General features: G+C 30.6%; 3 protein-coding genes across 4 annotated transcripts; 2 read left to right on the forward strand and 1 right to left on the reverse strand.

The window, feature by feature from the left end:
- The first annotated feature begins 109 nt into the window (after window positions 1-109).
- Window positions 110-1,831, forward strand: Smyd5 (SET and MYND domain containing, class 5). Its single transcript, XM_065498214.1, has 6 exons — window positions 110-262; window positions 318-694; window positions 758-995; window positions 1,061-1,238; window positions 1,304-1,518; window positions 1,581-1,831. Exons 1-6 carry the CDS (start codon window positions 227-229, stop codon window positions 1,716-1,718), a joined length of 1,182 nt encoding a protein of 393 aa, XP_065354286.1. The 5' UTR covers window positions 110-226; the 3' UTR covers window positions 1,719-1,831.
- Window positions 1,832-2,359: 528 nt separating this feature from the next.
- On the reverse strand, window positions 2,360-3,616 carry Ddrgk1 (DDRGK domain containing 1). 2 transcript variants are annotated; one of them, XM_065498582.1, is made up of 3 exons: window positions 3,395-3,616; window positions 2,488-3,331; window positions 2,360-2,415 (listed from the first exon to the last, which is right to left on the reverse strand). In XM_065498582.1, exons 1-2 carry the CDS (start codon window positions 3,483-3,485, stop codon window positions 2,529-2,531), a joined length of 894 nt encoding a protein of 297 aa, XP_065354654.1. In that variant the 5' UTR covers window positions 3,486-3,616; the 3' UTR covers window positions 2,360-2,415; window positions 2,488-2,528. The 2 variants fall into 2 exon arrangements, with proteins under 2 accessions (XP_065354654.1, XP_065354585.1); XM_065498513.1 differs by having other exon boundaries at window positions 2,360-3,331.
- Window positions 3,617-4,266: 650 nt separating this feature from the next.
- Window positions 4,267-5,436, forward strand: eca (eclair). The gene is made up of 2 exons (XM_065498690.1): window positions 4,267-4,460; window positions 4,522-5,436. The coding sequence occupies exons 1-2, from the start codon at window positions 4,328-4,330 to the stop codon at window positions 5,037-5,039; spliced, it is 651 nt and encodes a 216-aa protein (XP_065354762.1). The 5' UTR covers window positions 4,267-4,327; the 3' UTR covers window positions 5,040-5,436.
- Window positions 5,437-9,678: the final 4,242 nt, after the last annotated feature.

Here is a 9,678-nt window from a genome sequence, read left to right on the forward strand (position 1 = left end):
AGTATAATAAAAATGCCTTAAAGTATGCTTTAAAAATCAATGTATCACAAACTTTACTATATTGCCAACTAAACATGCCTTTGTAACTGTGTTCATTACACATAAGCAGCGTTGTATTTTGTGACAAGCACATGCCGATGAGCAGCAACAAAAAAATAAATACAAATCAAAACAAATATCACAAGCTAAAGGACCCTAAAGTTTAACTTAATACATTCTATTGAAAATGTATTCCTTTGATATTAAAGAGATACCAGGAAAGGTTAGTTTTACAAAAATCTTGTATATAACAATTACATTGACAAAATTTATTACAGGGGCGTGCCATGTTGGCTACAAAAGCCTACAACGTGGGAGATGTCATATTTGAAGAGGAACCTTTTGTCTCAAGTCAATTCTCTTGGAATTCAGCTTATGGCTATGCCGCTTGTGATCATTGTATGCGTCCTTTGGAAACGGTTACCGAAAATGTAAGACGTTTAGCCAGTAAGCCAGCTTTGGTGGTACCACTGGTGGAACATGATCCCACCAAACAATGGTTGGAACAATTTTGTTGCTGTCCCAAGTGCAAAGTGCGCTACTGTTCGGAAGATTGTCGTATTGAGGCCTTAAAGAAATATCATCGTGTCGCCTGTATGGGTAATTATAGGGCTGATGATTCACATCCCATTAATAGATTAAATGAAATATGGAAGTGAGTATTTTTTCAAATTTATTATAAGATGTTGTAATTGAGCGGTTGTTTGTGTTTTTATAGAAAAATGCATTATCCTCCTGAAACTGGCACCATAATGCTTTTGGTACGTTTAATGGCCATGTATCAACAAAGCACTAATAAAACCGAATTTATGGAAACTTTACAATCATTCCAATCTTTGATTGTGAACAAGGAACAGCAAATCTATCACAAAATGCTGGGTGAAAATTTTGAAATTCAAATGGAACAACTTTTTGCTGCTTTTTGTGAAGCTTTTCAGGGAGAAGAGTTTGCATTGGTAAATTCAAAGTTATTTGCATTCAATTTTGAATATTGTATGTTATTTCATATTTTATTTTGCAGTTTACTACTCCTGATTCCTTTAAAACACTTATGGGTTTGGTGGGTACTAATAGTCAAGGTGTGGCCACTAGTGTTTTAGCAGAGTGGGTTAAGAAGGTATCAGATTTACCTATGCCCGAAGCGGATAAAAATAAATTGGATGAATACATAGATGATCTGTATAATAAAGTGGGAGAATGTAAGTATTTTGCAATTAAAATATGCAGAGCATTTGAATCAATTTGCAAATTTATATAATTACAGTCGCTGGCGAATTCTTGAACAATGAAGGTTCAGGTTTATATTTACTGCAAAGTAAAATAAATCACAGTTGTGTTCCAAACGCCCAATCAACTTTTCCATACTCGAATGATATTGTAGTACTAAAGGCCATACAAGCCATACAACCGGGTGAAGAAATTTGTATTTCATATTTAGATGAATGTCAATTGGAAAGAAGTAGACATTCCCGGCAAAAGGTATTTGTGTTTTAAACCATAGAATTGAAATAAATGTTAATTATTGCGTGTTTGTTTTTCAGATTCTTAAAGAGAATTATATTTTTGTGTGTCAATGCCCCAAATGTCAATTGGAGGCTAACGATCCCGATGAAACTAGTGAAGATGAATTTGACGACGATGAAATGGAAATGGATGATGACGATGATATGGACGACTGAATAAATTTTGGACTCTTTAAAATCTGAAAACAAGTAGTTTTTTTTTTTTGTAAATTTGCAATAATTAAATGGAAGAAATATATATTTTTAATGTTAAACTAATAAACTAAAAATGTTTTGATTGATTCATGTGGAGAATTTATATTCTTTACCAAAGTATACTTTTCGATAAAGATTGATGGGAAGAAATAGTTCGTGGTAAAAATAAAAATTGAAAGTGTTTTCATTCCAAAAATAATGTTCCTCTCACTTTTTCTGATGAAGCAAAATACGGAATTAATTCCAATTTCGATCGCAATGGAATTCTGTTACAGTGGGAGGGGGTTATAAAACAAAAGTCGTGGGAGTCGTAGTTTTTTATCTCAGCTGTCTGGCGGATTTTTCCTTCACTCATGGTGTGTTTCAAAAGTACTAATTACATTAATGTTCTTTTTAGCAGGAATCGTAAAATTACTTAATTTTAATATCACTAAATAAAAAATACTTACCTTAATAATAGTCCATATTTCTGACAGCTCAGAGTGAAATACAACAGCTTGCAGTATTTTAAATTATTAAGAACAAAACAATGATGACTTCTAAACTGATGAATAAAAATATAACTTCAATTTGTGGCACAGTGGAAACACCATACAGATATATGACCTTGATTTTAGTTTCTTAAGTTAGTAAACCAATTTAATTTTTCGTATTTACACTAGAAAAAGCAAAATAAAAACTATATTCAATAACAGAAATGAAGAACCAGGAAATTAAAAGTTATACCTACATTATCTCTAATATTTTTAACAAAACTCTCCTGCACTTAACTTAATTAGTATCCACAGGTGTTAAATTGATTAGATTATTACTACTTTCGGCCAACTCTGCTATTGAAACTCTACCTCTTTGCCTGATAAATTTAGCTACCGATTTGAGTTCCTCTTCCGAAATGTATATGAATTTACCACGATCATCTATGACACCGGTTATAGTGTCATTGGCTTGCAGTTCCTGTATACGTTCAATGACCTGTTGCGTTTTCAATTTGAATTCTGTGGCTAAATCTTCTAACACCACAACTTTGTTGTCTTGTATGTATTTTATAAAATCAGCCAATAGATTTTCTTTTTCATCTTCACCTTCTTCGAAACCCTCTTCTTCGACACTAAAGGCGGCCTTCATTTTCAAATACTCTTCATGTTCTTTACGCTCCTGTTCTTCGCGGGCCAAACGTTCTGCCTCAACTTGTTTGCGTTCTTCTTCGGCTTCACGGTCTTCTAGCTTTTTACGTTCTTCCTCCAATTTGGACTCTTTGGCCTTTTTCTCTTCACGCATTTTCATTTCTTGTTCACGCATTAAACGTTTTTGTTCTTTTTGTTCCATTTTTGCTCTCTTCTTGGCACCCATTTTTTCATCTAAAACTTGACCTTGTGGAATATCACCTTGTTCGTTGTCATTATCACTGTCTTCATCATTGAGGGCATTATCTAAGGCAGCCGCTGCGTTACCAGCAGCAGGTGCAGCATTTTGCCTTAAGCGATTACGTTGATTGCGTACAATTTGAGCTCGTCGTGGTACACCTTCTTGGGCCCGTTGAGGTACACCACGTTGTTGTTGTGGTTTTTTATCATCTAAATAAAATTGAATCGAAATAAATATCTGCTAAGATACGAATGCATTTTGCAATAACCTACCTTTTTCGGGTTTTTTCTTTTGCAAGAAAAATAGTGTTACTAATATCGCTAATAGGGCTGTAGCTATACCTATTAATATAGTTAAATCCATCTTGTATATATCAATTCACACTTTGTGGCTTATTTTTGTAAAATAATCGAAATTTCACAAAAATCTATGCAAACGTCAACAAATTTCTTTATTTTTGTAAAATATGCAACTTCTTTTGTCTATCACATGCTCTATGCATTGATAGCCCTACCAACAGGGTGTTCCAGGTGTTTTACTATTATGAGGTCAATTTAAAAGTTAAAAATTAGCACCCAGAGTTTTAAAACACTTTGCCTGACCGAAGGCCGGCAATATAGAAAATAAGAATTTTTAAAGGAAAAAATATGAATTTTTAAAGAAAATAAAATATGATTTTTTAAAAAATATGAAAATACCGTCAAACTTTGATTTTTTTCATATTTTTTATATTTTACTGGGACCTTGATTTGTTCCCAGTGTTGTTTGATTAGCGTCAAAATGAAAATGAGTTTTATATTTAGTTTGATAAACATAAAACTTTGTTTGATTTTTATTTTAAAATCCATTTTCTGATTTTTGTTTGAAAAAGTCATCAATATTGGAAACAATAAATAAAACTCATAAATGATTTATTTATCTAAGGATTTATGTATTCTAATAAACTTATAATTTTTTTCCTAATTCTTTGATTATTTTTGAATTTAGATTTTAAAATTTGACAAAAAATAACCCACTGTAAACATAGACACTCACTAAGAAATGGCAACATCTTTGTTCTAGCTTTTTCTTGTCAATTTGGCATTTTGTGTAGTGTCAAACTTTTTCTCATGACGTGTCGAGTTAAATAAAATAAAAAAAAACACAAAAATTAAATAGAATTTTAATATAAATTAGTTAAAATAAATTGAAATATTAATTCAAACATGTCGAAACAATTACTAGCTTTAGTGGCACTGTTGGCCTGTTGCAATACAGTATTTGGTTTATATTTCCATATTGCCGAAACAGAACGCAAATGTTTCATAGAGGAGGTACCCGATGAGACTACAGTAATTGGTGGGTTATACCTAATAAATGGGCTCAGAAACATGATTAACTATTTATTTTTGTATTACAGTGAACTACAAAGTGGAATTATATGATCCCCGTTCAAATGGCTTTATGCCCTCATCACCCGGCATTGGCATGCATGTTGAGGTACGTGACAGCGATGACAAAATTATACTCTCTCGTGTCTATAGTTCAGAGGGCCGTATCTCATTCACCTCCCATACACCGGGTGAACATGTCATCTGTATGTACTCGAACAGTACTTCCTGGTTTAGTGGTGCTCAATTGCGTGTCCATTTGGATATACAAGTTGGCGAACATGCCATTGATTATGCCAGTGTGGCCCAAAAGGAAAAGTTGACTGAATTACAATTGCGCATACGTCAGTTGTTGGATCAAGTCGATCAAATAACCAAGGAGCAAAACTATCAACGTTATCGTGAAGAACGTTTCCGTCAAACTAGCGAAAGCACTAACTCCCGTGTACTCTGGTGGTCTGTGTCCCAAACTGTTGTCTTGGTGTGTATGGGCTTTTGGCAAATGAGACATTTGAAGAGTTTCTTTGAGGCCAAGAAGTTGGTGTAAATTTTGTGTCGCCAATGCATCACACACACGCAGTCTTCTAGGGATTTAGTATCAATTTGGTGATTTCCGTAACGTACGAAACTGACATTTGTTTATATTTTTATTTTTTTTATAATCATAGTCCTCTTATCATTAATTTAAATTCGATTTGTGCAGAAATTCATTAATTTGAAAATTGCCTCATTTAATGCCTGTTCATAATGTTTATGTTTAATTACACTAAGCACATTCACTAAATAGTTTCGATATTAAAAAGCAATACATATTGTGGAAATCTAATAAAATTTGTTTAAATTGTTCAATTTGATATGCGGAAGAAACGAATTATTTTCTTTAATTTAGTTTAATATAAAATTCATTTTTTAAATAAAAACAAAAAACAAAATTAAAGGAATAATTTTTTTAATTACATTTGTATAATGAAAATAAAACATGGAAACTTGCTTTGAAGTATTTGTAATTTAGGGAGCCGTAGAACACATTCTTTCAAATTTCTTTTTGTTAAATTAGCATTTTTTCTAATCTAAAACGTGGTGTTTGAAAAAATCGATTTCATAAATATTAGTAGAGCCCGTCCAAACATTTGATTTCGGTTTAGGTAAAAAACGGCCTATTAACAGTATACAGTATTCAAACTTATACAGCCCAATTATGAATAAAAAAATTCCTTGGGAGTTTGGTCCCCGGGAGTTTTTTTCCATTGAATTTGAATAGAAAAAAAGAGAAAAGGGGAAAAACTCCCCGGGAATTTTTATTCATAATTGGGCTGATAATGAAAAAACAAAGATTGCGAAATTTTAAAGGAGAAATAAACACTTTAGTATAAAATAAATGTCCAAGCATCCTGTTCCCTAAACAAAACTTTTCAGTTCAAGACGAAAAGTCGCTGCTGCATAAATAACATTTTTTTTGGAAATTAAAGTGCATTTAAAAATTGTTTCGGTTTGGTCGAATAATAATTTATTGGATTCGGTATCGGCTAGAAAAAACCGGTTTCGTTGGGACTCTAAAAATTATTTAAATTTTTTAATTTAGATTCGTTTGTATAATGATTTTTTATTGTATTTTTTTAATTAAATACATACCTATAAGCATAGACCTAACTAAAAGTTGTCAGAAACCTATGCCTGTAAGTATAAAAAGGGTATAAAAACTCTAAAACGTGAATATATTTATAACCAAACATGACTAATTAATTTGTTTCTTTTGTATGTAAAATATTATTTTTTTATCAAAGAAATTCAATTTTTAAAGTCTAATTATGTGTGCCTTATTCCTTTGTTAAAAACAACATGCAGAAAAATTGCGCTGGGATAAAAAGTAGAGTAAAAAGTAGTTATAATCTTTAAGCTTTGTTAGTATTATTAGTATAATTTTACAGACATGTGACTATGGATCAATGATGTCGTTATCACTTTTAAAGTAAGTCGTCTACTGTTGAACTTCAGCAGACTGGTTTAAATGTAAATGCAAGAAGAAAAAAGGAAAACTTTTATTATCTATATGGTCACATGTTAATATTTTTATTAAAAATTATAAAAAGAATTAAAAAAAACAATAAAAATACCGCGAACAACAGCCTTTTAAAAGTGAATAGGTCTATAAATTTAAAATGAGATCAATTAAATGCAAGTATTTGTGTACACAAATTAATATAATGATAACACAAATTAATAAATAATTATGCATTTATATAAGTATGTATACATATGTATATGTATGTAAATTTTAAATTAACAATGAAAACAAATCATCATTAATGGAATTTTTCCAAAAATATATACACAAATTATGTATTTATTTTCAAAATTATTGAAATGATCCGTGACTTTCACATTTACATCAAATTCAATTAAATCTGCAAAATATAACAAGAAAAGCTTGACGACATTATGATATCGATGGAGTTTATAGTTCAATGACAAAGTTTTTGTCTTGCCACCACTAACAATACAAATTTAACCTGAAGTTAGCACTATGATGTTCAATATGAGTCTGAACATATAATTCAAAAACACGAACAGATAACAATTTTTAAATGTTTGTATGAAAAACACTTTCATATAATTTTTTTAATAAATTTTCTATCCATGTTTCTGAATCAGGCCCTTAATTTTGGAATATCTCAATTAAAAATGTAAATTTAATTCAATTTTTAGGAAGCTAAAATAAAGGTCTGTCACAGAACTTGTACGAAAGTTTAAATAATCGTATTCTCCAATTCGTAACGTTTTGGTTTTGCTTCTTCAGCTTCGTAAAAAGAAGCTTAATAGTTTTCACTTTCGTACGAATTTGATGTTCGTACATTAAGATAAGTGTTTAGGTTAAGAATATTGTTAATTGGGGTTAAAGTATTGTTTTATTGTAGTGTGAAATATTCGGCTGTACCGAATCTATAACTAAGTATATTTTTATAAAAACAATTTTTCATTGAAATTCTGCTTAAAAATATTTTTCCCGAAATTGGCACAGCGTATTTTATATGTACACGAATTAGTAATAAAATTTACAAACATGAAATTGTTGCAAACATGAAAATAGCAGTACCACTAAACTTTCAAATATTTTATAAATTAAAGATAAGATTAAAAATTTGAATATTTATTTTAAAACTTCATATTAAAACAAAAAAATAAAGGTCGAACAAAATGTTGACATAGTCTTATTGGGACTGCCTTCCAGATTTTTTCAACAACTTCACAATGCTGCTCGTCATTGGATGTTTTCGAATCGTATACAGATTTTGAATGTCCCCCCGAAAGATGTTCAATAGGATTGAGGTCAGGGGATTGTGACGGCCTCTCCATAACCTTAATATTATTGACACGAAACCATTCCTTAGCTATTCGATTTGTGGTATTTCAGTGCAGTGGTATTTCTTCACTGCTATATGGCAACATTACGTTTTGCAGAAATTCAACATAGCCATGTTGGTCCATAAAGTCATTTATTTTATGTATTTTTGCTCTTAAAAGATGTTAATAAGCTCTAAATATATTCACATAGAAAAATTTTAGTGTTTTTATACCCTTCACCTTCGTGAGAAGGGTATATATAAGTTTGTCATTCCGTTTGTAATTTCTATATTTTTCATTTCCGACCCTATAAAGTATATATTTTCTAGATCCTTATAGGTAGCGGAGTCGATTAAGCCATGTCCGTCTGTCTGTTAGTTGAAATAAATTTTCTGAGGACCCCAGATATCTTCTGAGGATCCAAATCTTCAATAATTCGGTCAGACATGAGAAGTTTGCTATTTAAAATCAGCAAAATACGTCCATAAATAACGGAGATATGAGCAAAAAACCGGGACAACCTCGATTTTTGACCTATTTTTGATATATATATGGATTACTAAGTCATTAATATAGACAATATGGATATCTAAAGTCCATTGCAACGATGTAGGTCAAAATCGGGAAAAATATTTTTTGACCCGAATTTTTTTTTCATAAAAATTTGTTTTTGTCATAAATTTGAAAAAAAAAACTTTTTTTAACAAAAATTAAAAAACAATTTCGAAAAAAAATTGAAAAACAATTAAAAAAAAAAATTAAATTTTGTTTACCTAAAAATATTTAAAAAAATTTATTTTAAAGTATAATTTGGTGAAGGGTATATAAGATTCGGCACAGCCGAATATAGCTCTCTTACTTGTTCCTATTCAACTCATCTTGGAAAAAGATGTTAATTTATTAGAATAAAAGTTCATTTAATGATAAACATTAAAACGTGTTTAACTCGAAAGATTAGCAACAGATTTAGGATGTGCACAAGATGGGTTTATTTATGAACAGCAGTATTGGAAACAGTTTTGTAATTCTCGAAATTCGGAAATTTCGAAACTCGGAAAAAAAAATTTAGTTGTCAATACAATTGATTAACCCATTACCGGTCTCTGTCCCCATATGAGGATATCTATTTAAAAGCCGGTAACTCTAAGAAAAACGATATGTATTTTAATACATAAATATTGTAATCAAGGACATTGGCTAGAAAAGAAAATACAAGTATCATTTTTTGTGCTTTCAATTTCGATACACTTTGTTAAAACAGTTTAAGTACTGTTATACCCTTCACCATGAGTGGCAAGGGTATGTATAAGTTTGTCATTCCGTTTGTAAGTTTTCCATTTACGACCATTTTCCATTTACGACCACACAAAGAACATATATTTTGGATCTTTATAGATAGCGGAGTTGAAATAGCCTTGTCCGTCTGTATGTTGAAATCTACTTTCCATAGCTCCCAAATAACTTACATAATTCATACATCAATATTTCCGCTATAGACCCGGTTCGGTTGCTATTTAAAATCGGCCCACAAATGGCTGAGATATAAGGGCAAAACCACGCCAACCTCGATTTTTGACATATTTTCGATTTATATCTGGATTACTATGTCGTTATATATATTATGCATATGCTTTGTACCAATAAAACCAATAATTTTTGGAAGTTTTTTGTTTTGATTATTTTTAATTAGACGACCGTTAATGGGTTAAAAATTAATTGTTAAAATTATAGGAAGCATATTAAGAATCCTTTAATATTTTACAAAATATTTTAAAAGGCAATCGAAATAGTATTAATGTTATTCCGACACTATCAAACCACTAAAATAAAGTAAACTACATTTT

This window comes from Calliphora vicina, chromosome 1 (genome assembly GCF_958450345.1).
Source record: "Calliphora vicina chromosome 1, idCalVici1.1, whole genome shotgun sequence".
Classification (NCBI taxonomy): domain Eukaryota; kingdom Metazoa; phylum Arthropoda; class Insecta; order Diptera; family Calliphoridae; genus Calliphora; species Calliphora vicina.

Excerpts from the sequence above, each read along its gene's own strand:
- Smyd5 (XM_065498214.1), top strand. The coding sequence starts at position 227 with ATGTATTCCTTTGATATTAAAGAGATACCAGGAAAG. Across the intron at positions 695-757 it reads AGATTAAATGAAATATGGAA|AAAAATGCATTATCCTCCTG; the intron begins GTGAGTATTTTT and ends GTGTTTTTATAG. Across the intron at positions 996-1,060 it reads AGGGAGAAGAGTTTGCATTG|TTTACTACTCCTGATTCCTT; the intron begins GTAAATTCAAAG and ends TTTATTTTGCAG.
- Ddrgk1 (XM_065498582.1), bottom strand. The coding sequence starts at position 3,485 with ATGGATTTAACTATATTAATAGGTATAGCTACAGCCCTATTAGCGATA. Across the intron at positions 3,332-3,394 it reads AAAGAAAAAACCCGAAAAAG|ATGATAAAAAACCACAACAA; the intron begins GTAGGTTATTGC and ends AATTTTATTTAG.
- eca (XM_065498690.1), top strand. The coding sequence starts at position 4,328 with ATGTCGAAACAATTACTAGCTTTAGTGGCACTGTTGGCCTGTTGCAAT. Across the intron at positions 4,461-4,521 it reads CGATGAGACTACAGTAATTG|TGAACTACAAAGTGGAATTA; the intron begins GTGGGTTATACC and ends TTTGTATTACAG.